We start from the raw sequence: 27,934 nt of genomic DNA, 5'->3' as shown, positions 1-27,934 counted from the left end.
TTTACATCATGCCCTGCCCCTTTTACATCATGCCCTGCCCCTTTTACATCATGCCCTGCCCCTTTTACATCATGCCCTGCCCCTTTTACATCATGTCCTGCCCCTTTTACATCATGTCCTGCCCCTTTTACATCATGCCCTGCTCCTTTTACATCATGCCCTGCCCCTTTTACATCATGTCCTGCCCCTTTTACATCATGTCCTGCCCCTTTTACATCATGTCCTGCCCCTTTTACATCATGTCCTGCCCCTTTTACATCATGCCCTGCCCCTTTTACATCATGTCCTGCCCCTTTTACATCATGTCCTGCCCCTTTTACATCATGTCCTGCCCCTTTTACATCACGGTCCACCCTTTTGTTCCCGCCCCCACCACTGGCCGGTGGAAATTTTATTAAAAGTTGGCAACTCTAGCCCCCGGTAGTTACACCACTGTGTAAGTAAATCATTAGAAAAGATATAGAATAAAGATTTAAAGGTGCAGTTTCATATGGAAGTCCAGATATAACTCGGGTAGAGCCCCTAGTGAGTAAATACAACTGCTGATTGTATCAATTCTGCTGATGTCACTGAATGTCATTATGTCACACACTGTAACAGGTTTGGAAAGTCAGCAGTCTGGTCTACAGGGAGGAGAGCAACGTTCCCTCCAATTCCTTTTTGGCTACGTGAGCACAAACAATAAAAATCAAAGTTTTTAAAAACTGTGCACTCAAGTCAGAATGAAAACACACGAGCACACACCTTAGAGGGAACATTGGAGGAGAGTGAAACAAAATTATTCAGAAAATTTATGAAAAACTGCAAAAAAAACAAGTCATTATTTGTAGCAGAATATTAGGAAATATCGTTAGTGAAAGTGGACTGTCCCTTTAAGACTATCTTGCATTGTCTATTATATTGTATTTTCATTTTCTTTATTTTCTTTCTCTCTCTCTCTCTCTCTCTCTCTCTCTCTCTCTCTCTCTCTCTCTCTCTTTCTCTCTCTCTCTCTCTCTCTCTCTTTATTTTCTTTCTTTGTCTCTCTCTTTCTTTCTCTCTTTTCCTTGCATCTCTCTCTCTATCATTCTTTCTTACTTTTTCTCTCTTTCTCTCTTTTCCTTTTCTCTCTCTCTCTCTCTCTCTCTCTCTCTCTCTCTGTCTCTCTCTTTCTTTATTTTCTTTCTTTGTCTCTCTCTTTCTTTCTCTCTTTTCCTTGCATCTCTCTCTCTCTCTCTCTCTATCATTCTTTCTTACTTTTTCTCTCTTTCTCTCTTTTCCTTTTCTCTCTCTCTCTCTTTCTCTCTCTCTCTCTCTCTCTCTTTCTTTATTTTCTTTCTTTGTCTCTCTCTTTCTTTCTCTCTTTTCCTTGCATCTCTCTCTCTCTCTCTATCATTCTTTCTTACTTTTTCTCTCTTTCTCTCTTTTCCTTTTCTCTCTCTCTCTCTCTCTCTGTCTTTTTTTCTTTCTCTCTTTCTCTTTCTTTCTTTCTCTCTTTATTTGTCTCTCTTTCTTTCTTTCATTTTCTCTCTCTTTCTTTTTTTCTAACTCTCCATTTCTCTCTCTCTCTTTCTTTCTTTCTTTCTTTCTTTCTTTCCCTTGCTTTTCTTTCTTTCTTTTCCTCTCTTTTTCCATTCTTCCTCTGTTTCTGTCTGGAATGCCCAGACTTCTTAGTTAGTGTAAAATACAGACAAGCCATTACACTCTGAGCCAGGGAGGTTGGATGCTGGTGTGACGTGACAGGACAACACGTAGGCTGAGAGATGACTGTACTGAGTCATTGCAACCATTAGGTCCCATGCAGAGCCGTGCAGTTCTGCAGGAAGCCGGAGTCTGTTCCACCAATAAGGTGACACTGCACTGCAACCTGCCAAACCCCCTGCCTCTGAATGAAAAAGACATGATACAGAGGAGGAACGCAGGAGGGCTGAGCCCCAGCCAATCAGAAAGGAGCTGCTTCCCTGGGGCATTCAGCACCATACAAATAGTGAGACACAGAGGCTTCAGGATATATGACAGGACACACACACCCAAGTGCAGGACACAACTGCCGGCAGACACACACCTACAAAGCAAGGAAGACAGGGGGTTAATTCACCCAGTCACTGCCAGCACCCAGGAATTGAACTACACTCAGTATATTGACCCTTTACACTGACCCCCAATAGTCCCACAAGGGAGCATTTGGTGCTCACACTTATACACCCAGGAGGCCAGGGATATGGATGGAAGTCACACTTGCCATGAGGATGGAGCCATCACCAGTCAGATTCCTTTGGCTCTAGAACCTGAACTTGTACAAAGACTTGTTGCCCAAAGCCACGAGGCCAAGCAGCGAGCCCACTGTCCCTACAGCAAGTTCCGAGTGGGAGCCGCACTCCTGACTATGGATGGGAAAGTCATTCTGGGCAAGTACCACTTAGAACTCTCTAACTTTACCTTCTATGTAACTGCTAACATTGCCCCTTATTAAAGTGGTACTGACACTAAACAACTACTCTGCAAAATATGAATGTACATTACTGTAGTATATATATATGTAAATATAATGTATAGTCCCCCGTTACAGCTGTGCATGTGCCGCGCATGTATAGTGAGTGCTCTGTGTTTAGCAGCAGCTGTGGGGGCAGAATCCAGTTCAGGAGCAGCTGTTGTGACACGGGGGGAGAGCACCATGATTTACTTACTGTATTCAATATCCATTTTATTTTCACTTTTATAGTTATGTATACATGTCATTGCTATTGACATTCATTGGCTGTTCATTTGCTCTGCACTGTTGGCCCTGACTCTTGAAACAATGTAGCAGAAAGCAGCGCATTAACGGCCCTAAAGGATCAGCTGGATTGTTTCAAGAGGCAGAACTAGAGAACAGAGAGAAACAGACAGACAATAGCAGTGACATTTCAACATAACTATACACCCAGTGAGGATAAGAAATGAATGGATATTGGGGAGTAGCTTGGAGTTACATAGATTCAGGAGTCAGAACCAGCAGCGCAGCTAACAGAAAGGGGCAGACAGTAACATACAATAACAATGCCAGTTTCAAATAACTATAGAAGAATAAATATATATTTTGCTTAGAGTTTATTTTAAAAAAGCAGTTTTTGGGGGTTAGTTACCCTTTACATTTATTTTTGGTGCCTCACACAAGTGGACGACAGCTCTTAAAACACTAATGTACCTCCTGTGCCCCCTGGGAATCTGGTGAATAGCAGAGAGCAGGGGCTGACAAATAGTATTCTAAATAAATGCAGCTGCACCTGCGCCTCCCCCGTGTTTGGAATGTAGTGGGACAGCCCTGATTTACAGACACAACCCAACACCCTACGCAGTGATCTGCCACTTTGTCCTTGAAGTTGTGATGCCATTGTGGATCCCACGGGGGGGGGTGTGCCCCCCAATGAATTGAGGGGATTCTGCTCCTCAGTGAAGTTATAGGAGGTATAGGGGACCCACGAGGTATAGGGGGCCCAGGAGGTATAGGGGACTCAGGAGGTATAGGGGCCCAGGAGGTATAGGGGACCCAGGAGGTATAGGGGGGGCCAGGAGGTATAGGGGACTCAGGAGGTATAGGGGCCCAGGAGGTATAGGGGACCCAGGAGGTATAGGGGACCCAGGAGGTATAGGGGGGGCCAGGAGGTATAGGGGACTCAGGAGGTATAGGGGGACCAGGAGGTATAGGGGCCCAGGAGGTATAGGGGCCCAGGAGGTATAAGGGGGACCAGGAGGTATAGGGGGCCCCAGGAGGTATAGGGGGCCCCAGGAGGTATAGGGGGCCCCAGGAGGTATAGGGGGCCCCAGGAGGTATAGGGGACCCAGAAGGTATAGGGGCCCCAGGAGGTCTAGGGGGCCAGGAGGTATAGGGGGCCCATGAGGTATAGGGGGCCCCAGGAGATCTAGCGGGCCCAGAAGGTATAGGACTCCCAGGAGGTATAGGAGGTCCAGGATGTATTGGGGTCCAGGAGGTATAGGGGGACTAGTAAGGCACTGATTGTAAAGCACTTTCATGAAAAATGACTTATTCACAAACTTTAAAAGGGCCCCAAATGGCTATTGCCCAGTAAATGCTACTGTTCCTTTAAGGCCTGTTGAGGTATTTGCTGTCACACTTGCTGTTACTTTAAGCAAGTTTGGTTTTTTACACCATTTTCTTTCCGCTTTATCGGCTGCAAACAAAATATTTTTGACCTTCGCAAACATGTGAAGAAAATTCAACATTTAAAGAAAAACAGGATTCCTGAGATGCCACGTTGCACGCCAGTCTCACCCCAACACTTTCACTGACATTTTCTTTTCTTTTCAGGCTGCAACGTGGAAAACGCTTGTTACGCGCTGGGGATCTGCGCTGAGCGCACCGCCATCCAAAAAGCCGTGTCTGAGGGCCACAAGGAGTTCAGGGCTATAGCCGTGGCAAGGTCAGTGGCCAGTATTGGGGAACCCCCGTGTCTCTGGTTACAGTGCCCACCGCCGGGGATATGGGATTCAATTATATATACTGATTATATATATACTGATTATATATATACTGATTATATATACTGATTATATATACTGATTATATATATAGTGATTATATATATACTGATTATATACACTGATTATATATATACTGATTATATATATACTGATTATATACACTGATTATATATATACTGATTATATATATACTGATTATATACACTGATTATATATATACTGATTATATATATACTGATTATATATATACTGATTATATATATACTGATTATATATATACTGATTATATACACTGATTATATATATACTGATTATATATATACTGATTATATATATACTGATTATATATATACTGATTATATACACTGATTATATATATACTGATTATATATATACTGATTATATACACTGATTATATATATACTGATTATATATATACTGATTATATACACTGATTATATACACTGATTATATATATACTGATTATATATATACTGATTATATATATACTGATTATATATATAGTGAATAAAGTACCCCCTTTGGTAAAATATAAGGATATTATAAGTTACCGAGGAGTTTCATGACCATATAAAAACACGAGGCCGAAGGCCGAGTTATACAGGTCATGGAACTCTGAGGTAACGTCTAATATCCTCATATTTTACAACTGGGGGTACTTTATTTATTATAATACACAAGTTTCAGTGAGTCATGTGACAGAAATGACATCACTACTCACTGTTTATAACTGATGACATCAGAACTCACCGTTTATAAGGATATAATTTACAAGATATTCATGGCTTTTGTGTATTATATACTGATAATATATACTTATTATATATATATATATATATATATATATATATATATATATATATATAAAAACCCACTATTGGTGCACACATGACCCAAAGGCCAGCTGCCTGGGTGCAGGTCAAACGAACATGTAACCAATACAAAAAAGCCGCACTCCTAGGTCTTTGTCAAATACAAAAATATCCAAGTGTTTATTTATTCAACGTTTCGGCAACAATTCGCGTGCCGTCTTCAGGAAAGTCACTTCAGGACTTTCCTGAAGACGGCACGCGAATTGTTGCCGAAACGTTGAATAAATAAACACTTGGATATTTTTGTATTTGACAAAGACCTAGGAGTGCGGCTTTTTTGTATTGGTTATATATATATATATATATATATATATATATATATATATATATATATATATATATACTGATTATATACACTGATTATATATACTGATTATATATATATATATATACTGATTATATACACTGATTATATACACTGATTATATATATACTGATTATATATATACTGATTTATATACACTGATTATATACACTGATTATATATATACTGATTATATACACTGATTATATATATACTGATTATATATATACTGATTATATATACTGATTATATATACACTGATTATATATATACTGATTATATACACTGATTATATAACCTGATTATATATATACTGATTATATACACTGATTATATATATACTGATTATATACCACTGATTATATATACTGATTATATATATACTGATTATATACACTGATTATATATATACTGATTATATTACTGTTATATACTGATTATATATAACTGATTATATACTGATTATATATACTGATTATATATATATCTGCATTATATACACTGATTATATATATACTGATTATATACACTGATTATATATACTGATTATATATATACTGATTTATATACACTGATTATATATATACTGATTATATATATACTGATTATATATACTGATTATAATATATACTGATTATATACACTGATATATATATACTGATTATATATATACCGATTATATATACTGATTATATATACACTGATTATATATATACTGATTATATACACTGATTATATACACTGATTATATAATATACTGATTATATACACTGATTATATATATACTGATTATATACACTGATTATATATTACTGATATATATATACTGATTATATATACACTGATTATATATATACTGATTATATACACTGATTATATATACTGATTTATATATATATACTGATTATATACACTGATTATTATATACTGATTATATATACACTGATTATATATATACTGATTATATATACTGATTATATACACTGATTATACATACTGATTATATATATACTGATTATATACACTGATTATATATATACTGATTATATACACTGATTATATATATACTGATTATATACACTGATTATATATATACTGATTATATATATACTGATTATATACACTGATTATATATATACTGATTATATATATACTGATTATATACACTGATTATATATATACTGATTATATACACTGATTATATATATACTGATTATATATATACTGATTATATGCACTGATTAATTATATACTGATTATATACACTGATTATATATACTGATTATATATATATATACTGATTATATACACTGATTATATATATACTGATTATATACACTGATTATATATATACTGATTTATATACACTGATTATATATATACTGATTATATATATACTGATTATATGCACTGATTAATTATATACTGATTATATACACTGATTATATATACTGATTATATATATATATACTGATTATATACACTGATTATATATACTGATTCTCATTAGCAAATAGAGCAGCACTGGGCCAGTGGGAAACCAGTAAAAAACACAGTGGGTCCTGCTGACCCACTCAAACTATGGTCGCTGCCTTCGGCCTCCTCTGGGCCCAGGGTCAGGGTCGGACTGGGCAAGTGGGACACCGGGAAAAAACCTGGTGGGCCCCCGGCTCTTGTGGGCCCCGCCGCCCCAGATCCGCACCCAGATTTGCAGGACTCTTCCTGCCGCAACTTCCCTTTTGCGGGCGGTCGCGGCAAAAAAATTTTTTAAAAAACATTGGTGGCAGGGGCTATAGAGTTTAACAATAATACATTGGTGGCCAGGGGTTTAATAAAATAAAAAAAACACATTGGTCTTCAGTAGAACTGAACTAGCGGCTTTAGGACTTGGGGTCTTTTCGCAGCTTCGGGACTTCAGCAGCTGCAGAACTAAAGAGTCAGTAAATGCGGAAGGCAACAGAGCTCTGAGCAATATCCCCACTTATTTCACAAACATAACGGAACATAAAGGAATATTAACCCCTTCTATCCCAATTATCTTCCCATTCCATCCGATTCATGGCACAAAAATGATTCTGTGGCACAGAATAGATACACACTGACACACATAACAAAACAGCACAATATACCCCCGTCATTTAGATTCTATGGCAGATACAATTACTAACCCAGAAAATGTCACTAATAGGACAAACTCCATGCCGGGGTTCAGGCCATGTTGGGGTGCTCCCTGCTAGCTGCAATCTGTCAGGAGACCTTGTGCCTTAATTAAGGTGACAGCTGCCGTCATCAGGAGGCTCATTAGTGCTCAGTTAATTATAATGGAGGGCAGGTACATTCACAGGTCTCTGGGGATTTAGGCAGAACTGGCTGGAGCCAGGCAACATAATTCATTTTAACTGACATAATTTAAGGATTGCACTGAGTTGCCTCAGATGAGTGTGACTCAATCAGTCGCAAACAGGAAGCCCAGACTTATAGTGATGTAAGGACGGCAATTAGTCACATCCTCTCTCTACTGTCCTATGTGATACCTACTGTATTGTGTGCCCAGAACATTCCTTCTCTGTATATTTGTATTTATACATATGGGAGGAGGAGGTGCCATATTGATTCCCTTAGACAGTACAGTATGAGGGTATAGCTTATTGTGTGCCCAGAACATTCCTTCTCTGTATATTTGTATTTATACATATGGGAGGAGGTGCCATATTGATTCCCTTAGACAGTACAGTATGAGGGTATAGCTTATTGTGTGCCCAGAACATTCCTTCTCTGTATATTTGTATTTATACATATGGGAGGAGGGAGGTGCCATATTGATTCCCTTAGACAGTACAGTATGAGGGTATAGCTTATTGTGTGCCCAGAACATTCCTTCTCTGTATATTTGTATTTATACATATGGGAGGAGGAGGTGCCATATTGATTCCCTTAGACAGTACAGTATGAGGGTATAGCTTATTGTGTGCCCAGAACATTCCTTCTCTGTATATTTGTATTTATACATATGGGAGGAGGAGGTGCCATATTGATTCCCTTAGACAGTACAGTATGAGGGTATAGCTTATTGTGTGCCCAGAACATTCCTTCTCTGTATATTTGTATTTATACATATGGGAGGAGGTGCCATATTGATTCCCTTAGACAGTACAGTATGAGGGTATAGCTTATTGTGTGCCCAGAACATTCCTTCTCTGTATATTTGTATTTATACATATGGGAGGAGGGAGGTGCCATATTGATTCCCTTAGACAGTACAGTATGAGGGTATAGCTTATTGTGTGCCCAGAACATTCCTTCTCTGTATATTTGTATTTATACATATGGGAGGAGGAGGTGCCATATTGATTCCCTTAGACAGTACAGTATGAGGGTATAGCTTATTGTGTGCCCAGAACATTCCTTCTCTGTATATTTGTATTTATACATATGGGAGGAGGTGCCATATTGATTCCCTTAGACAGTACAGTATGAGGGTATAGCTTATTGTGTACCCAGAACATTCCTTCTCTGTATATTTGTATTTATACATATGGGAGGAGGAGGTGCCATATTGATTCCCTTAGACAGTACAGTATGGGGGTATAGCTGTGCTCAGAACATTTGGGTTAATAAGTGACAGTTTAACTATAAGTTGTTCCAGATTACTTGTAGATAGGAGATACACATTAGGCAGGGGGCAGATATTAATCATTATAAAATATAACCTGGCATCAGGTGATGCAGATCCAATCAAGGTTCAACTATTTATTCAGGTGGAACAGACATAAATACAACAGGGTGACATTGTTACATTAACCAGAGAAAGGAAAAAACATCCCAGCAGGATTATTCTGATTGGCTGCCTGTGAATAAATCAAAATCAGCCAATCACCTTAGTGACCTGTTGCTTCAGTCCTTACTGGAAATCAAACACTACTAGACGTCCTGGAAAAGGTTCAAAGAACACTGTCTCTTGTTTCTATTTCAGTGATGTGGAGACAGAGTTTATAACTCCCTGCGGGGCCTGCAGACAAGTCATGAGAGAGGTAAGTGTGGGATTCCCTGCTCGGCCCCTTTTAATTAGGACGTGGTTCAGTTTGGACTTTAAAGGGGCGGTTCACCTTTAAAGGGATACTGTCACGGGAAAACATCCTTTTTTTCAAAACACATCAGTTAATAGTGCTGCTCCGGCAGAATTCTGCACTGAAATCCATTTCTCAAAAGAGCAAACTGATTTTTTTATATTTAATGTTGAAATCTGAAATGGGGCTAGACATATTGTCAGTTTCCCAGCTGCCCCTAGTCATGTGACTTGTGCTCTGATCAGGGCCGGAACTAGGGGTAGGCAGAGTAGGCACGTGCCTAGGGCGCAAAGCTGAGGGGGGCGCCAGGCACATACCTGCTCTGTCGCCTACCCCGTGTCCGGTCCCGTCTCTCCCCGATTGCCACTGGCTTCTTCCGTGTAAATGCGCTTCTGCGCATGCACGCACACATTACGCGCATGCGCGCTGGAGTGAACTTTCGCGCATGCGCAGTCAAGTGCGCACAGAGCCGGCGCCTTGGCCCGCCAGGCTGCCTAGGGCGCCTGGCCGGGTTGGCCCGGCTCTGGCTCTGATAAACTTCAATCACTCTTTACTGCTGTACTGCAAGTTGGAGTGATATCACCCCCCTCCTTTCCCCCCAGCAGCCAAACAACAGAACAACGAGAAGGTAACCAGATAGCAGCTCCCTAACACAAGATAACAGCTGCCTGGTAGATCTAAGAACAACACTCAATAGTAAAATCCAGGTCCCACTGAGACACATTCAGTTACATTGAGTGGGAGAAACAACAGCCTGCCAGAAAGCAGTTCCATCCTAAAGTGCTGGCTCTTTCTGAAATCACATGACCAGGCAAAATGAGCTGAGATGCACCTACACACCAATATTACAACTAAATACACTTGCTGGTTCAGGAATGACATTTTATATTGTACAGTGAATTATTTGCAGTGTAAACAGTGTCATTTAGAAATAAAAACTACACCATAAAAATCAGGGGTGGTTCACCTTTTAGAATGATGTAGAGAGTGATATTCTTAGGCAATTTGCAACTAGTTTTAATTTTTTATTATTTGTGTTTTTTGAGTTATTTAGCTTTTTATTTAGCAGGTCTCCAGTTTGCAATTTCAGCCGTCTGGTTGCTAGGGCCAAAATTCCCCTAGCAACCATGCATTGATTTTTATAAGAGACTTGGGAATTGGGAATTGGGACCCTAGCAATCAGATTGCTGAAATTGCAAACTGGAGAGCTTCTGAATAAAAAGCTAATTAACTCAAAAAGCACAAGTAACCAATTGCAAATTGTCTCAAAATATCCCTCTCTACATCATACTAACAGTTAAATCAAAGGTGAACAACCCCTTTAATGGGCAGCACCAGGTCCCCAGATAGAAACATAAAAAGAAGCAGTGCCCCTGTGATTGGTCCAAACTGTCACCTGCCTGCACAGCCTTTATTGCCTATGTATGACCCAATGTCCCTCTATTGGACCCAGTATTGGAGAAAGAAAGAGGCTGCTCTCATGTGAGAAAGGTTTCTAATTTTATTCCTAAGCAGAAGAACATCAGCCTCTTTCTTTCTCCTGACAACTTCCTTGACTACTTGCTGGTCAGACTGGTGGGAAACTGACCAGCAGGTGGCGCTGTTATAACAAAATTCATTCATAGTAACAGTACATGTATCCCTTAATATCTGGGAATTAAAAATAAATAATGAATGTACATTACAAAAGTGCTTAGAATAACCCCATCAATTTTACATTCACTTATTTTTAAGGTTTACTTATCCTTTAAATGTTACCCTGTTAAACTTGTAGAATGTGCCCGGGGGTTTCCAGTGTTGGTCCCACTCACTGAGGAGAATCTTTTGTTTTCCAGTTTGGAGTAGAATGGGACATTTATCTCACCAAGCCCAACGGCGCCCACATTCACACCACCCTGCGCCAACTGCTGCCAATGTCCTTTGGGCCAGAGGATCTAAATAAAGTCTGAGAGAGAAGAACCAACCCCCCCCCCCCCATTTCTCTGTTATTTATTATCAATAAACTCATCATTAATAATCACTCTGTGTTATTTACTATATTCACTGCTCTATGGGCTGCATCAAACTGGGGTACATGGGCCCCACTTATCACTTTATTCACCATATTCTCATATTTGTCCAACTATAATCCAATATATTACTAGAGCTTTCAAATTTCCATTATACAAAATGTGGAGAGAAAATTCCTTCATTCGCCGCAGGCATCAAACTAACTCTGTCCTATGAAACCTTTCAAACCTCTTCCATCACTAGAGCTGTCAATCATCTTCATTTCCTTATATGTTAAACTTGACTTGTAAAACCAGAACTGTGACCCTACATTTCATATTCTTTATATTACATCGACCTGGTTTTAGCAGCCCCTTTCCCTTCTCTCCTTCTGTCTCTCTTCCCCTCTCCTTTCCTTCCCTCTCCCAACTGTTTGGCCTTACTCTCCCCCATCCTCCCTCTTCTCTCCCCTTCTATATTTCTCCTCTAGCCCATTTGTCTCTCTACTCCCTAACCCCCTTTCCCTTCTCTCCTTCTGTCTCTCATCCCCTCTCCTTTCCTTTTCTCCCCCAACTGTTTGGCCTTACTCTCCCCCATCTTCCCTCTTCTCTCCCCTTCTATATTTCACCTCTCCCCCATTTGTCTCTCTAACCCCCTTTCCCTTCTCTCCTTCTGTCTCTCTTCCCCTCTCCTTTCCTTTCCTCCCCCAACTGTTTGGCCTTACTCTCCCCATCCTCCCTCTTCTCTCCCCTTCTATATTTCTCCTCTCCCCCATTTGTCTCTCTACTCCCTAACCCCCTTTCCCTTTTCTCCTTTTGTCTCTCATCCCCTCTCCTTTCCTTTTCTCCCCCAACTGTTTGGCCTTACTCTCCCCCATCCTCCCTCTTCTCTCCCCTTCTATATTTCTCCTCTCCCCCATTTGTCTCTCTACTCCCTAACCCCTTTCCCTTCTCTCCTTCTGTCTCTCTTCCCCTCTCCTTTCCTTTCCTCTCCCAACTGTTTGGCCTTACTCTCCCCCATCCTCCCTCTTCTCTCCCCTTCTATATTTCTCCTCTCCCCATTTGTCTCTCTACTCCCTAACCCCCTTTCCTTTCCTCTCCCAACTGTTTGGCCTTACTCTCCCCCATCCTCCCTCTTCTCTCCCCTTTAAGGAAAAAGCCTAACCTATAGGGTCTAGATGTTGCTAAACTGCAACTCCCTACAATCCCTGACAGTCAAAGCAGAACTGCCAAGAGCCACAAGTGATGCTACTGATGTTCTCAAGGGCGGCACTAGCACAGGGGTATTGGAAAGGGTTAAACTTGACTTTGTTTCCCCACCCTAAGTAACAATTTAAACTCCTTTATTTTCATATTTACTCATGCAGAACTGCCAGAAATTCCTTAAGCAGCGTCCCTAATGTGCAGCACAAAGGGCACTCGTTAAACCTCCTCACAATGGAACGAGCTGATACTGGTTAGTGTTTAACTGCAACACTCACCTCTTCCTGCACTTTGTAATAATCATTTATATCTGGGGCAGGATCAGATTAATCATAAGACTATTAAAGCAAAGAAGGAATCATAAGGTGCTGCTCTTGGCCTATAAATACAGGCTGCAGACTGCACTGATTTCTATGCAGCCATGATGAATGAATGAAGACTCTGGAAGAAGATATATATATATATATAGCAGGATAGGCTGTTCCAGTATAAATCTGGGGGATGTTCCATTAGTCTGGTAGCAGAGTGGCATTAGAGAAGTTACTGGGCCCCACAGCAAAATCATTTTAGGGTCCAGTAAAGATATTTTCTATAAACATATACTGGAGCTGCATATCAGTCAATGATCCACTGAACCTCCTCTAAATCTTGGGGTCCATCAGCAGCTGCAGAGGTTGCACCCCTGAGTAGAGGACTGAAAAACCCCCTGCTCTGAATGATGAGTTATTATTAGGGTCAGACCAATATAGTCTGCTGCTCCCACCCCCTGTGCTCTCCTGTTGGCAGGACACACCTCCACGCCAGCCAATAGCTGAAGGAGGCGTGGCCTGACCACTCCCAGCTCCGGATCAGCTGTTGAATGACAATCCAACTCCTCTTGCTGGGACAGCTGACAGCAGAGCATGCTGGGAGTTGTAGTGAGGCACAATATTTGTATTAGAGGCTATTATTGAATTAAAATAACAAATCAAAGGATATGAATCATGACATTTCACATGATCAGGTGATTCCTGTAGCAGAAAAGCCGCAGCCATGAGATTTTCCACTTTTCCAATACAATATCGCCCCCCGGTGGTTATGTGAGCAGCTGAATAAATACAAATACTGGGTATTGGTTTAGAGTTGCCCAGGTAAATAAACACTATACAGTATGGCCAAACCTGCCCCAAACATCTCATTCCCAACCCAAGGGGGTCAATATGGAGTTGCCCCTCCCTTTGCTGCTATAACTGCCCCGGTGCTTCTGGGAGGTTCCACTAGATGTTAGAACATTGTTGCTGGGAGTTGTTGCTGGGAGTTGTTACTGGGAGTTGTTACTGGGAGTTGTTGCTGGGAGTTGTTGCTGGGAGTTGTTACTGGGAGTTGTTGCTGGGAGTTGCTTCCATTCAGACACAAGAGCATTAGTGAGGTTGGGCAGTGATGTTGGGGGTCAGGCTCACAGTTGGGGTTCCAGTTCATCCCCCAGGGGTTCAGTTGGGTTGAGGTCAGTCCGGTTCTCCCCATTCTGTGTGGCCCTGGCTCTGTACATGGGGCATTATTCCCTCAGACCAATCAGCTTGCAGAAGCCAAGACGTTAGTGGTTGTTAAAAATACCCCCCACCTTATCCCAAACTGCCCGTATAAGGGAGGGAGGGGGAGTGTTTTGGCTCGGGGAATGAAGAGGGAGGGGCTTGTTCGGTTCAAGAGTCCGTTGCACTTTAGTTGGGTGGAAACAACTCGGCATGGCTGGACTGTGTAGCAGAGTGATCAGGGCTGGTCCCCTCTTTTCTGAGCACTTGTGTCCCCTCAAGGCGTTGTCCCAGGGGCCACTAAGGGCCCCTTTCATCCCATACAAGCAGGAGCAGAGTTCCAGATGGGCCCCCCTGAGACCTTATCACTCCTTGCCCAGGAGACCCCCGTCTGCATTTCGGAAACTCCAGACTCCCACCAGCCGCAAGGCATCCGGCACCACCAAGTTTAATGTGCCCCCCAGCGCAGAGTATGTGGCCCGACCAGCGGGGGTCTGTACCATGATGAGACTCCCCTACCAGGAGACTGCACTGGGGTTAGACGCTGCCTTTATTGGGGTCCCACTGGACACTGGCACCTCAAACCGCCCCGGAGCAAGGCAAGAAAACGAGAAATTCCCCAATATCCATTTATTCCTCATTCTCTTCTCTGCACTGCTGTCTCTGACTCCTGATACAACTTCCCAATATCCATTCATTCCTCATTCTCACTGGGTTTATAGTTCTGTGTAACTGTCATTGTGTCTGTCCCTTTCTCTGCACTGCTGCTTCTGACTCCTGATACAACTTCCCAATATCCATTCATTCCTCATTCTCACTGGGTTTATAGTTCTGTGTAACTGTCATTGTGTCTGTCCCTTTCTCTGCACTGCTGCTTCTGACTCCTGATACAACTTCCCAATATCCATTCATTCCTCATTCTCACTGGGTTTATAGTTCTGTGTAACTGTTATTGTGTCTCCCTTTCTCTGCACTGCTGCCTCTGACTCCTGATACAACTTCCCAATATCCATTCATTCCTCATTCTCACTGGGTTTATAGTTCTGTGTAACTGTCATTGTGTCTGTCCCTTTCTCTGCACTGCTGGTTCTGACTCCTGATACAACTTCCCAATATCCATTCATTCCTCATTCTCACTGGGTTTATAGTTCTGTGTAACTGTCATTGTGTCTGTCCCTTTCTCTTCTCTGCACTGCTGCTTCTGACTCCTGATACAACTTCCCAATATCCATTCATTCCTCATTCTCACTGGGTTTATAGTTCTGTGTAACTGTCATTGTGTCTGTCCCTTTCTCTGCACTGCACTGCTGCTTCTGACTCCTGATAAAACTTCCCTATATCCATTCATTCCTCATTCTCACTGGGTTTATAGTTCTGTGTAACTGTCATTGTGTCTGTCCCTTTCTCTGCACTGCTGCCTCTGACTCCTGATACAACTTCCCAATATCCATTCATTCCTCATTCTCACTGGGTTTATAGTTCTGTGTAACTGTCATTGTGTCTGTCCCTTTCTCTGCACTGCTGCCTCTGACTCCTGATACAACTTCCCAATATCCATTCATTCCTCATTCTCACTGGGTTTATAGTTCTGTGTAACTGTCATTGTGTCTGTCCCTTTCTCTGCACTGCTGCTTCTGACTCCTGATACAACTTCCCAATATCCATTCATTCCTCATTCTCACTGGGTTTATAGTTCTGTGTAACTGTCATTGTGTCTGTCCCTTTCTCTGCACTGCTGCCTCTGACTCCTGATACAACTTCCCAATATCCATTCATTCCTCATTCTCACTGGGTTTATAGTTCTGTGTAACTGTCATTGTGTCTGTCCCTTTCTCTGCACTGCTGCCTCTGACTCCTGATACAACTTCCCAATATCCATTCATTCCTCATTCTCACTGGGTTTATAGTTCTGTGTAACTGTCATTGTGTCTGTCCCTTTCTCTGCACTGCTGCCTCTGACTCCTGATACAACTTCCCAATATCCATTCATTCCTCATTCTCACTGGGTTTATAGTTCTGTGTAACTGTCATTGTGTCTGTCCCTTTCTCTTCTCTGCACTGCTGCTTCTGACTCCTGATACAACTTCCCAATATCCATTCATTCCTCATTCTCACTGGGTTTATAGTTCTGTGTAACTGTTATTGTGTCTCCCTTTCTCTGCACTGCTGCCTCTGACTCCTGATACAACTTCCCAATATCCATTCATTCCTCATTCTCACTGGGTTTATAGTTCTGTGTAACTGTCATTGTGTCTGTCCCTTTCTCTGCACTGCTGGTTCTGACTCCTGATACAACTTCCCAATATCCATTCATTCCTCATTCTCACTGGGTTTATAGTTCTGTGTAACTGTCATTGTGTCTGTCCCTTTCTCTTCTCTGCACTGCTGCTTCTGACTCCTGATACAACTTCCCAATATCCATTCATTCCTCATTCTCACTGGGTTTATAGTTCTGTGTAACTGTCATTGTGTCTGTCCCTTTCTCTGCACTGCACTGCTGCTTCTGACTCCTGATAAAACTTCCCTATATCCATTCATTCCTCATTCTCACTGGGTTTATAGTTCTGTGTAACTGTCATTGTGTCTGTCCCTTTCTCTGCACTGCTGCCTCTGACTCCTGATACAACTTCCCAATATCCATTCATTCCTCATTCTCACTGGGTTTATAGTTCTGTGTAACTGTCATTGTGTCTGTCCCTTTCTCTGCACTGCTGGTTCTGACTCCTGATACAACTTCCCAATATCCATTCATTCCTCATTCTCACTGGGTTTATAGTTCTGTGTAACTGTCATTGTGTCTGTCCCTTTCTCTGCACTGCTGCCTCTGACTCCTGATACAACTTCCCAATATCCATTCATTCCTCATTCTCACTGGGTTTATAGTTCTGTGTAACTGTCATTGTGTCTGTCCCTTTCTCTGCACTGCTGCCTCTGACTCCTGATACAACTTCCCAATATCCATTCATTCCTCATTCTCACTGGGTTTATAGTTCTGTGTAACTGTCATTGTGTCTGTCCCTTTCTCTTCTCTGCACTGCTGCTTCTGACTCCTGATACAACTTCCCAATATCCATTCATTCCTCATTCTCACTGGGTTTATAGTTCTGTGTAACTGTCATTGTGTCTGTCCCTTTCTCTTCTCTGCACTGCTGCTTCTGACTCCTGATACAACTTCCCAATATCCATTCATTCCTCATTCTCACTGGGTTTATAGTTCTGTGTAACTGTCATTGTGTCTGTCCCTTTCTCTGCACTGCTGCCTCTGACTCCTGATACAACTTCCCAATATCCATTCATTCCTCATTCTCACTGGGTTTATAGTTCTGTGTAACTGTCATTGTGTCTGTCCCTTTCTCTGCACTGCTGCTTCTGACTCCTGATACAACTTCCCAATATCCATTCATTCCTCATTCTCACTGGGTTTATAGTTCTGTGTAACTGTCATTGTGTCTGTCCCTTTCTCTTCTCTGCACTGCTGCTTCTGACTCCTGATACAACTTCCCAATATCCATTCATTCCTCATTCTCACTGGGTTTATAGTTCTGTGTAACTGTCATTGTGTCTGTCCCTTTCTCTGCACTGCTGCTTCTGACTCCTGATACAACTTCCCAATATCCATTCATTCCTCATTCTCACTGGGTTTATAGTTCTGTGTAACTGTCATTGTGTCTGTCCCTTTCTCTTCTCTGCACTGCTGCTTCTGACTCCTGATACAACTTCCCAATATCCATTCATTCCTCATTCTCACTGGGTTTATAGTTCTGTGTAACTGTCATTGTGTCTGTCCATTTCTCTTCTCTGCACTGCTGCCTCTGACTCCTGATACAACTTCCCAATATCCATTCATTCCTCATTCTCACTGGGTTTATAGTTCTGTGTAACTGTCATTGTGTCTGTCCCTTTCTCTTCTCTGCACTGCTGCTTCTGACTCCTGATACAACTTCCCAATATCCATTCATTCCTCATTCTCACTGGGTTTATAGTTCTGTGTAACTGTCATTGTGTCTGTCCCTTTCTCTGCACTGCTGGTTCTGACTCCTGATACAACTTCCAAATATCCATTCATTCCTCATTCTCACTGGGTTTATAGTTCTGTGTAACTGTCATTGTGTCTGTCCCTTTCTCTTCTCTGCACTGCTGCTTCTGACTCCTGATACAACTTCCCAATATCCATTCATTCCTCATTCTCACTGGGTTTATAGTTCTGTGTAACTGTCATTGTGTCTGTCCCTTTCTCTGCACTGCTGGTTCTGACTCCTGATACAACTTCCAAATATCCATTCATTCCTCATTCTCACTGGGTTTATAGTTCTGTGTAACTGTCATTGTGTCTGTCCCTTTCTCTTCTCTGCACTGCTGCTTCTGACTCCTGATACAACTTCCCAATATCCATTCATTCCTCATTCTCACTGGGTTTATAGTTCTGTGTAACTGTCATTGTGTCTGTCCCTTTCTCTGCACTGTTGCCCCTGACTCCTGATACAACTTCCCAATATCCATTCATTCCTCATTCTCACTGGGTTTATAGTTCTGTGTAACTGTCATTGTGTCTGTCCCTTTCTCTGCACTGCTGCCTCTGACTCCTGATACAACTTCCCAATATCCAGTCATTCCTCATTCTCACTGGGTTTATAGTTCTGTGTAACTGTCATTGTGTCTGTCCCTTTCTCTGCACTGCTGCGTCTGACTCCTGATACAACTTCTCACTGGGTTTATAGTTCTGTGTCATTGATATTGTCTGTCTGTCTGTCTGTTTCTAATCACTGCACTGCTTTTCCAACTCCTGAAACAAAGTGGTAGAAACCAGCTGATGACCTGGAAGAGATGTAACTATGCTAGTCACCTAGTAACCTATAGCAACCAAACGACGTCTGTTGTCACACAGCTGACCATGCCATTTCCTGATTGGTTACTATGGGTTACTAGAGCAGTAGTAAAAGTTGCACCTTTTCTTACATTAACCCCATGTGTCTTTTATAAAAAAAAAAAAAAGTCACCTAAGAGACTGTAACTGGTCTTTTCCTATTCATATTCTGGGACTTGTCCCACAGGCTAACACTCATTCTTATCACATTACAGGTTTGGGCCGCGCCACATCAGGGGGGAATCCTCTATGGTCAGACGCTATAACATCTCCACTGGAGCTGCCCCCTTTGAATCTCTCATGGTGGCCGACATTGGGGACGTCAACGTGAATTTATATGATTTGAAGGACAGCTGTCGGAGAATCCGCGAGGCCTACCAGAAGATCATGGCAGCCGGGTGCATCCCTTTAACCCTGGGTAACATACAGTGTATTGTCCTGTCCAAGTGCCTCTCAGTGACCACACCCCTTTTTGTAACTCCAGCTGCAGCCTTTGTCAGGCTTTGAGATAAGGAATAGCTCATTATACAGAGGGTTAATCTACTGGATTATAAAGCATAATTGATCATTGATAATGAGCTCTGTATAAACAAGGCCCTCCTTCTTGGTTGCTGGTTGTGTCTCAAGCTTACAGATAAGGAGGAATGTAAAATGATTCACTTCCTTTGATGCTCCTCCCACAGCTGATCTGAAAAGCCAAGGAGGTGGGATCGATTGTAATCGAAAGTCTTTCAGATTTATTCTCCTGCAAGCTTTAGTGCAACTATAAAAATCACCATAGATATGTGTTAATGAAAGGAATAGGCAACATGAATTTCCTATTTATTAGGGTTATAATCAATAACACTCCATTTCTCCCTTCTATTGAGTTAAATAGGAACCATCTTGGCTGGGAGCAACACATTTATTTGATAGATTATTTCCCCCCGATGGCCGCCTCTCTGGCTGTGATGCATCTGCTTTGAGATAAGGAGCAGCTCAGTACACAGAGGGATTATCTATGGGCTAGATTATTAAAACGGATTAGCATTATTTTAAAGAGCGGTAATGAGCTCTGCATAAACAAACCCCTCCCTTCCCTGGCTTGCTGGTTGTGTCTCAGGTTTACAGATAAGGAGGATTCGCACAACTGCCTCTCTCTAATTGTTATGTATTAATCTCTTCTGTGCAGGTGGGGATCACACCATCACGTATCCCATTCTGCAGGCGGTGGCTGAAAAGTAAGTGCTCATAGGGCATGAGATTCTGGGGCAATATATATATATTCTAGTCATGTGACCGTACGTAAACCGGATTCCTATTGGTTACAGACATGGGCCCGTGGGACTGGTACACGTGGATGCTCACACTGATACTGGAGACACTGCCCTGGGGGAGAAGATCTACCATGGGACGCCATTCAGGCGCTGCGTCGATGAAGGACTCCTGGACTGTAAGAGGGTTGTACAGATTGGGATCCGGGGCTCCTCCTACAGCGCCAACCCCTATGATTTCTGCAGGGAACAGGTACATTGGCATCACGCAGTGCCATCCACCTACTCTCCGAAAAACCCTATTTACATAGAAGACTAATCATTGCCCACCTCAGCTACTGTAACCCAACATGCCTAGTATTGCCTTCAGAGCTTGCAAACAGCGCCACCTAGCAGTGGCTTGAATCATTTATATATATATACAGTATATGATATCACAAACCTGGGCCAACCCCACAAACCAACTTCTCTTCAAACAAGATCCATATGAATTTCTATTTACTCTTTAAAGGATAAGTAAACCTTAAAAAGAAGTGAATGTAAAACTGACGAGGGGGCTATTCTAAGCACGTTTGCAATGTACATTCATTATTTATGTATTTTTAATTCCAAGATATTAAAGGATAAGTAAACCTTTAAAATAAGTGAATGTAGAATTGATGAGGGAGCTATTCTAAGCACTTTTGCAATGTACATTCATTATTTATGTATTTTTAATTCCAAGATATGAAGGGATACATGTACTGTTACTATGAATGAATTTTGTTACAACAGCGCCACCTGCTGGTCATTTTCCCACCAGTCTGACCAGCAAGTAGTCAAGGAAGTTGTCAGGAGAAAGAAAGAGGCTGATGTTCTTCTGCTTAGGAATAAAATTAGAAACCTTTCTCACATCTTTCCTAAGCAGATTTAAGGACACTCACTGGCTTTCTTGTTTTGTGTGGGCTGCCACCTCTAATTAAAGTGATACACACACCACTTATAACCCCAACATAAAGAATCCTTCTGAATTTGAAGGAATTTTTCAGTATTGTACACTTAATGTGATGTCAGAGACTGACAAAAGGGAGCCTGAACAGCTTGCTAGATAGGTTTTACAGCAGTAATATGGGGGATCTGAGCCTTTGAAGTGCTGAAATTTAAAATATTTTAATCTTAGGGCCAGTTTGCAGTGTGTTTGACCTGGTTCTACTCGTTGCAGGGGTTCCGTGTGGTCCTGGCAGAAGACTGCTGGTTTAAATCTCTGGTCCCACTGATGTCAGAAGTGAGGCACCAAATGGGAGACGGACCTGTGTACATCAGTTTTGACATTGACGGACTAGACCCTTCCTTCGCCCCTGGAACGGGAACCCCAGAAATAGCCGGGCTCACCACAAGCCAGGTAAAGGGGAAGTCGTCCCTTTATTATACCTACAAGGGGAAGTTGTGTCTGAGACAACAGAAAATCTTACTCATACTTACCATGATTTTCATTCCTGGATTGAAACATGGCAGTGGGAAAATAAAGGGTTAAATCCCCCTGCTAATAGGAAGGCACAGGAAATCAGCAATAACAGTATTTCCGCCACTATGCCCAATCCAGCTAAAACATCTAAACGGTGGTGTTTTGAGAACGTGTGTAGAGATTTCCAAGTAGCTACTCTACAGATGTCATCTGCTGGTACAGATAACGCTATCCCTCTAGTGGAGTTTGCTTTGATGGAAGACGGCACAGGTACTGTCTGAGAGGAGTAAGCCATTTGTATGCAATCTCTGATCCAACGAGATATCACTTCTTCTGGGACCTCCGTATAGAAGGAGAAGGCGGTCAGATTTTCTGAAACTTGATACTTTTTGAAGATAGATCTTTAAGCACCTCAGCACATCTAGGTGATGGAGTCTTTTCTCTTTTTCGTTCTTGCGATTAATAAAGAAAGTAGGAAGCACTATGTTTTGAGACGTGAAATTTTGTGACCACTTTGGGAACAAAATTGTCTTGAGTTTTTAGGGTGACTTTGTCGTGAAGGAACAGGATCTTGTTTTCTCTGGAAGAGAGAGCATGTAGTTCTCCAACTCTTTTTGCTGAAGATATGGCAAGTAGAAACACAGTTTTTAGCATGAGGATCTTAAGAGAGATGTCCTCTTAAGGTTCAAAGGGAGCTTTTGACTAAGTGCCCAACACTGGGGAGAGGTCCCATGGAGAGACAGTGTCTCAAGGACACTTGACAAGGGCCTTGAAGATTTTTTTGATCAGAGAAAATGAGGCTGAAATCTGACCTTTTAGGGTGGAGGTACTGAGGTTTGCCTCCAGTTCTGATTGAAGGAATTCTACAATAACTACCTCTGAGAAGGAAAAAGAGGATCCAAACTTTTCAAAACCCCAGTTGGAAAATTTTTCACAGATTTTGCTATATTTGGAAGAGGTAGACATTTTTCTAGAAGCTATCAGAGTCTTCTTTTTATCTGAAAAAGAAGAGGGAACCAAAGTCTCCTTGGCCATCAAGGTATTAGGAGGATTGCTTGAGCTTTGTCCTCTTGAATTTTCTTGATGGTTTTTGCGATTTCTTCCTGAGGTGCTTTTCGAAGTGAAGGATTGCTAGAAGGACAGCCTTCAGTTCCCTCCAGTTTAAGATATTTTTTTTTTCTGAGTGTCCACTTTCCTTGTATCTGGAATTGTTTGAAGTGGGCTCCCCACCCCATCTGGCTTGCATCCGTCATCTGGGTTTCCCAATATGGGGAAACAATTGATACTGGGACTCACAGATTCTCTCGCCACCATGATAGTTGAGAAATAGTGGTCAGAGTCTGGAGTTTTTCTTGTAAGTCCCATTGATTGAGGAATTCTATCTGGAGAGGCCTCGCATAAATTTTGGCCCATCTTACCAAGTCTATGGTAGACTAAGTTTTCCCAGGATGTGTTGGCATATCTTGGCCGTGACAGGTCTTGATTATGCATATCTTGAATCCTTTCCTCAGGAAGCCTTACATGAAGTTTCCTGGAATTGATTATCACTCCTAGGAATAGAATCTCTTGGATTTGGATTGGACTTGGATTTTTTCCAGTTGACTAACCATTCCCATTCTTCCAGAGTATCCAGGACTATTTTCAGGTGCTGTAAAAGGAGTTTCCTTGAGGGTGCCTTTACCAACATATCATCCAGATACGTGAATATCTGAATTCCCTTGAGCCTTAAGAAGGCCATCATGGGGGCTAGCACCTTTGTGAAGACCCTTGAGGCAGTCGTTAGTCCAAACAGGAGGGCTTGGTATTGGTAGTGCTTGCCTAGGATCATGAACCTTAGGAATTTTTAGTGTGCTTCCCATACTGGAGTGTGTAGATTTGCGTCTTGAATGTCTATCTTTAACATCCAGTCTCCAGGGCTTATAAACTGACACATAGATCTCAAAGTTTCCTTCTTGAAATTTTTTATTCTGAGAAACTTGTTTAGGTGTCTGAGGTTCAATGCCCTGTTTGTCTTTCTAAAGTGTGAATAGATGCCCCTGAAATGCTCTTTTTTGGGGACTTCTGTGATGATCCCTCTGTCTGAGAGGTCTAAGAAAGAAAAGACTTGTTGGGTATGTGTAAAGCACAACCTTTGTTTAGGATCTTCAGAACCCAAACATCTGATACGTAGGGATGTCGCGGACTGTTCGCCCGCGAACTAATTCGCGCGAACATCGGCCGTTCGCGTCCGCCGAATGTTCGCGAACGTCGCGCGACGTTCGCCAATTTGGGTTCGCCTTAGCTGGCGCTTATTTTTGCCCTCTCACCCCAGACCAGCAGATACATGGCAGCCAATCAGGAAGCTCTCCCTCCTGGACCACGCCCACACCCCCTGGACCACTCCCCTTCCATATATAAACTGAAGCCCTGCAGCGTTTTTTCATTCTGCCTGTGTGTGCTTGGAAGAGCTATTGTAGGGAGAGAGCTGTTTAGTGATTTGAGGGACAGTTGAGTTTACTTTGCTGGCTAGTAATCTACTTGATACTGCTCTGTATTGTAGGGACAGAACTCTGCAGGGATTTGAGGGACAGTGAGTTTAGGTTAGTTAGCTTTGCTGACTAGTAATCTACCTTCTACTGCAGTGCTCTGTATGTAGCTGCTGTGGGCACTGATCTCTTCTGATCTCATCTGCTGACTGCTGTAATAACCCAATAGTCCTTGTAAGGACTGCTTTTATTTTCTTTTTTGTTTTTTTACTTTGCTACTATAAGAGCCCAGTGCTATTAGTCTAGCTGTGTTGGAGAGTGGGACTGGTGTGCTGCTCCTCCTAGTAGTTCACCACTACCAGCACCAACCAGAGTCAAAATTGTTACAAAGTATCTTATTTGCACCTGTTAGCTGTTCTGAGCTCTCTGCCAAAAGCTAATTAAGTTAGAAACTGTTTTTTTTCTGGCTGTTCAGTTCAGAGAAAAGAGGGACTGGTGTGCTGCTCCTCCTAGTAGTTCACCACCACCAGCACCAACCAGAGTCAAAATTGTTACAAAGTATCTTATTTGCACCAGTTAGCTGTTCTGAGCTCTCTGCCAAAAGCCAATTAAGTTAGAAACTGTTTTTTTTCTGGCTGTTCAGTGCAGAAAAAAGAGGGACTTTCCAGTACAAAAGAGGGACAGGGGGTTGAGTGGTCAAAAGAGGGACAGTTGGGAGGTATGCAAGTGCCACCTAGCTGTGTGAGCTTTTTCACATTCTGTCTAAATAACAATAATAATTCCATGTCCGTAAACATCACCTGAGTGATGTTTTTACAGCAGCAATAATATATTCCGTATCCACTACTGTATACGTTGCCCTTGCAGGCATTGTTTGCCCAGTCTTTAACCAAGTGCCACCTAGCTGTGTGAGCTTTTTCACATTAAGAGTCCAGAAACATCACCTGAGTGACGTAGTGTGATTTCTGCCCTTTACAGCACAAAACGCAGCGCTGTGTCAACAATGTATTTTTCAGATACATTTTTGCCCTTGATCCCCCTCTGGCATGCCACTGTCCAGGTCGTTGCACCCTTTAAACAACTTTAAAATCATTTTTCTGGCCAGAAATGTCTTTTCTAGCTTTTAAAATTCGCCTTCCCATTGAAGTCTATGGGGTTCGCGACGTTCGCGAACCGTTCGCATTTTTGGACGCAAGTTCGCGAATATGTTCGCGAACATTTTTTCCGCCGTTCGCTACATCCCTACTGATACGTGTTGAGCCCACACAGCCTTGAAATCCTTCAGTCTTCCTCCAAGGCAAGACAGAGGGGCTTGCACACCCTCATGCCAATTTCTTTTCTGATTTGAAATCCCCTTTTCCCTGCCCCTGAGCTATTGCCCTCCAGGGTTGTCTGGAGAAGGGCTTCCCGAGCCTATATTGCTTGGCCTCTTGCAGAGGGTTTCTTCTAAAGGGTCTCTCCCTCTTGTCTTGTGGAAGAAAAGCCGAATTTCCTGCAGAAGCTTTGGAGATGATTTTATCAAGTTGCTTGCTGAACAGTAGGGACCCTTTAAAGGGGAGAGAGCAGAGGTTATGTTTCCTTTGGGGATGGGCGTGCCAATGCGTGCTGCCACACTATGTCCCATGGCTTTAGCAGAGAATCTAACCAGGTCCATGGACGCCTCAGTGGTGAATTCATTTACTGTTTTTACATCTTGAACCATTTCGATAATTTTCTTTCTGTCTGTCTGGATATGATAGCATGTTCTAAATCGTCTATCCACATATGATTCGCTCGCTCTAAAGTAGTAATGGCTAATGAGGCTTGTTTAGCCATTCCACATACTAGATATGATTTTTTTTAAGGTCATGTCTTGACTTCTTTCCATAGTGTCCTTTAGTGAGACCCCTTCATCCACCGGTATGGTGGTACGTCGGACCTTCAGGGAAGCTTGCCAGAATTTGAAGACCTCTTCCTCAAAAGGATACATTTTTTTGATTTTACAAGATAAAGCCAACTTTTTTTGTCAGGCATCTTCCATTCTTCCATGATGGTATCTTTAATTACCCGATGGACTGGGAATTTTGCACCTTTTTTAACCATCATGTTTGGGGGTGTCCCCTGTTTTGTCAAGCTCCAGGGAAAATCTCGTAGTTTTAATCAGAGGATCTACAGTAAGTAATCCAGATTTAAAAAACAAGTGTCCTCTGTCTGTTCTTCTTCTGATAGAGACAGTTGTCCTTCAGTGTTGTCTACTGCTAGTATCTGCCGTAGAAGAAGGAGACTTGTATTTGTCGTCCGTGTTGAGTAAGACTTTCTCGGCGACTTGATTGACCATGTTGTTCATGGATTGCTTGATGGTAGTCTGCATCCAATCCTTTATGTTGTGCAATTGTTCGGAGGAGGGTCCAGCCGCTTCTTGAAGGCACCTCTCACATAGCCTCTCATCCTGAAGCGCTACTTCTATGAAGCCCACCGGCTTCCCCTGGAGAACTCACAAGGTGAGAACCTCGGCCCCAGGCGCTTTAAAGGGGGAGTGAACAGCTCCTCTTGTATCGACAGGAGAATTGAGATGGTCGCGGGGGTTGAGGGGACCCGGAAGTACTTTTATTGCTCATTTCCTGTGCCTTCCTATCGGCATGGGGGATTTAACCCTTTATTTGCCCACTGCCGTGTACAGGAAATAAATGTATGGGGAAAATATAGAGACTGTTCTACCTACTGATGTCTGTGTTTTATCCGAGGCTCTGGAGATCATCCGCGGCTGCCGGGGGCTCAGTGTTGTAGGCTGTGACCTAGTGGAAGTGGCTCCAGTCTATGACCAAACTGGTGAGTATTATGGGGAGGATTCGGGTCACTGGGTTGGGCTAATGTCTAAGGGAAGCGGCCTATAACCACATGGTTCTTCTATTGCTGGACACTGATTGGGAGCAGGAACATGGCGGTAGCTGTATGGCAGCCCCAGGTGCTGCTTCCCATGACCAGATCTCCCGCGTCCCTAACAACCAATATGGATTCCTGTATTAATGACTTTTCGCTTTCCTTTCAGGCAACACCGCGCTGACCGGGGCAAACCTGCTCTTTGAGATGCTCTGCGTTCTGCCCAAAGTCAAAGTCTACTGATGATTGAACCCGAAACGGACAGGAAAGTTGGTAGAAGGAAACTGTAGCTGCTACATCTCAAACACTCGAGAAGAAATATAAAGAAACAATGATCACAATCTTATTATCCAGTTCCCATAGATGTTAAAGGCGTCCGAAGAGACAAAATGTCCGATGGCTTCCGGTTTATTAAAGGATAAGTAAACCTTTTAAAGAAGTGAATGTAAAATTGATGAGGGGGCTTTTCTAAGCACTTTTGTAATGTACATTCATTATTTATTAATTCTGCGATTCCAAGGTATAAAGGGATACATGTACTGTTACTATGAATGAATTTTGTTACAACAGCGCCACCTGCTGGTCATTTTCCCACCAGTCTGACCAGCAAGTAGTCAAGGAAGTT

At 42.3% G+C, this 27,934-nt stretch overlaps 2 protein-coding genes across 2 annotated transcripts; both read left to right on the top strand.

Moving 5' to 3' along the window:
* The first annotated feature begins 1,963 nt into the window (after positions 1-1,963).
* On the top strand, positions 1,964-11,745 carry cda.L (cytidine deaminase L homeolog). Its single transcript, XM_018226557.2, has 4 exons — positions 1,964-2,387; positions 4,289-4,400; positions 9,632-9,689; positions 11,561-11,745. The coding sequence occupies exons 1-4, from the start codon at positions 2,201-2,203 to the stop codon at positions 11,672-11,674; spliced, it is 471 nt and encodes a 156-aa protein (XP_018082046.1). The 5' UTR covers positions 1,964-2,200; the 3' UTR covers positions 11,675-11,745.
* Positions 11,746-14,579: 2,834 nt separating this feature from the next.
* agmat.L (agmatinase L homeolog) lies at positions 14,580-27,790 on the top strand. Its single transcript, XM_018226558.2, has 7 exons — positions 14,580-15,023; positions 19,504-19,706; positions 20,460-20,508; positions 20,599-20,794; positions 21,743-21,922; positions 27,174-27,258; positions 27,479-27,790. Exons 1-7 carry the CDS (start codon positions 14,638-14,640, stop codon positions 27,550-27,552), a joined length of 1,173 nt encoding a protein of 390 aa, XP_018082047.1. The 5' UTR covers positions 14,580-14,637; the 3' UTR covers positions 27,553-27,790.
* Positions 27,791-27,934: the final 144 nt, after the last annotated feature.

Source organism: Xenopus laevis, chromosome 7L (assembly GCF_017654675.1).
Source record: "Xenopus laevis strain J_2021 chromosome 7L, Xenopus_laevis_v10.1, whole genome shotgun sequence".
Classification (NCBI taxonomy): domain Eukaryota; kingdom Metazoa; phylum Chordata; class Amphibia; order Anura; family Pipidae; genus Xenopus; species Xenopus laevis.
Note: the sequence above shows the minus strand (reverse complement) of the source record. Positions and strands in the feature narration are given on the sequence as shown.

Bases quoted from the DNA above. Each gene is read 5' to 3' on its own strand.
- cda.L (XM_018226557.2), top strand. From the start codon at position 2,201: ATGGATGGAAGTCACACTTGCCATGAGGATGGAGCCATCACCAGTCAG. The intron at 2,388-4,288 runs GCAAGTACCACT...TTTTCTTTTCAG, and splicing joins GGATGGGAAAGTCATTCTGG to GCTGCAACGTGGAAAACGCT. The intron at 9,690-11,560 runs GTAAGTGTGGGA...TTTGTTTTCCAG, and splicing joins GCAGACAAGTCATGAGAGAG to TTTGGAGTAGAATGGGACAT.
- agmat.L (XM_018226558.2), top strand. From the start codon at position 14,638: ATGGCTGGACTGTGTAGCAGAGTGATCAGGGCTGGTCCCCTCTTTTCT. The intron at 20,509-20,598 runs GTAAGTGCTCAT...TATTGGTTACAG, and splicing joins CTGCAGGCGGTGGCTGAAAA to ACATGGGCCCGTGGGACTGG. The intron at 21,923-27,173 runs GTAAAGGGGAAG...GTTTTATCCGAG, and splicing joins CCGGGCTCACCACAAGCCAG to GCTCTGGAGATCATCCGCGG.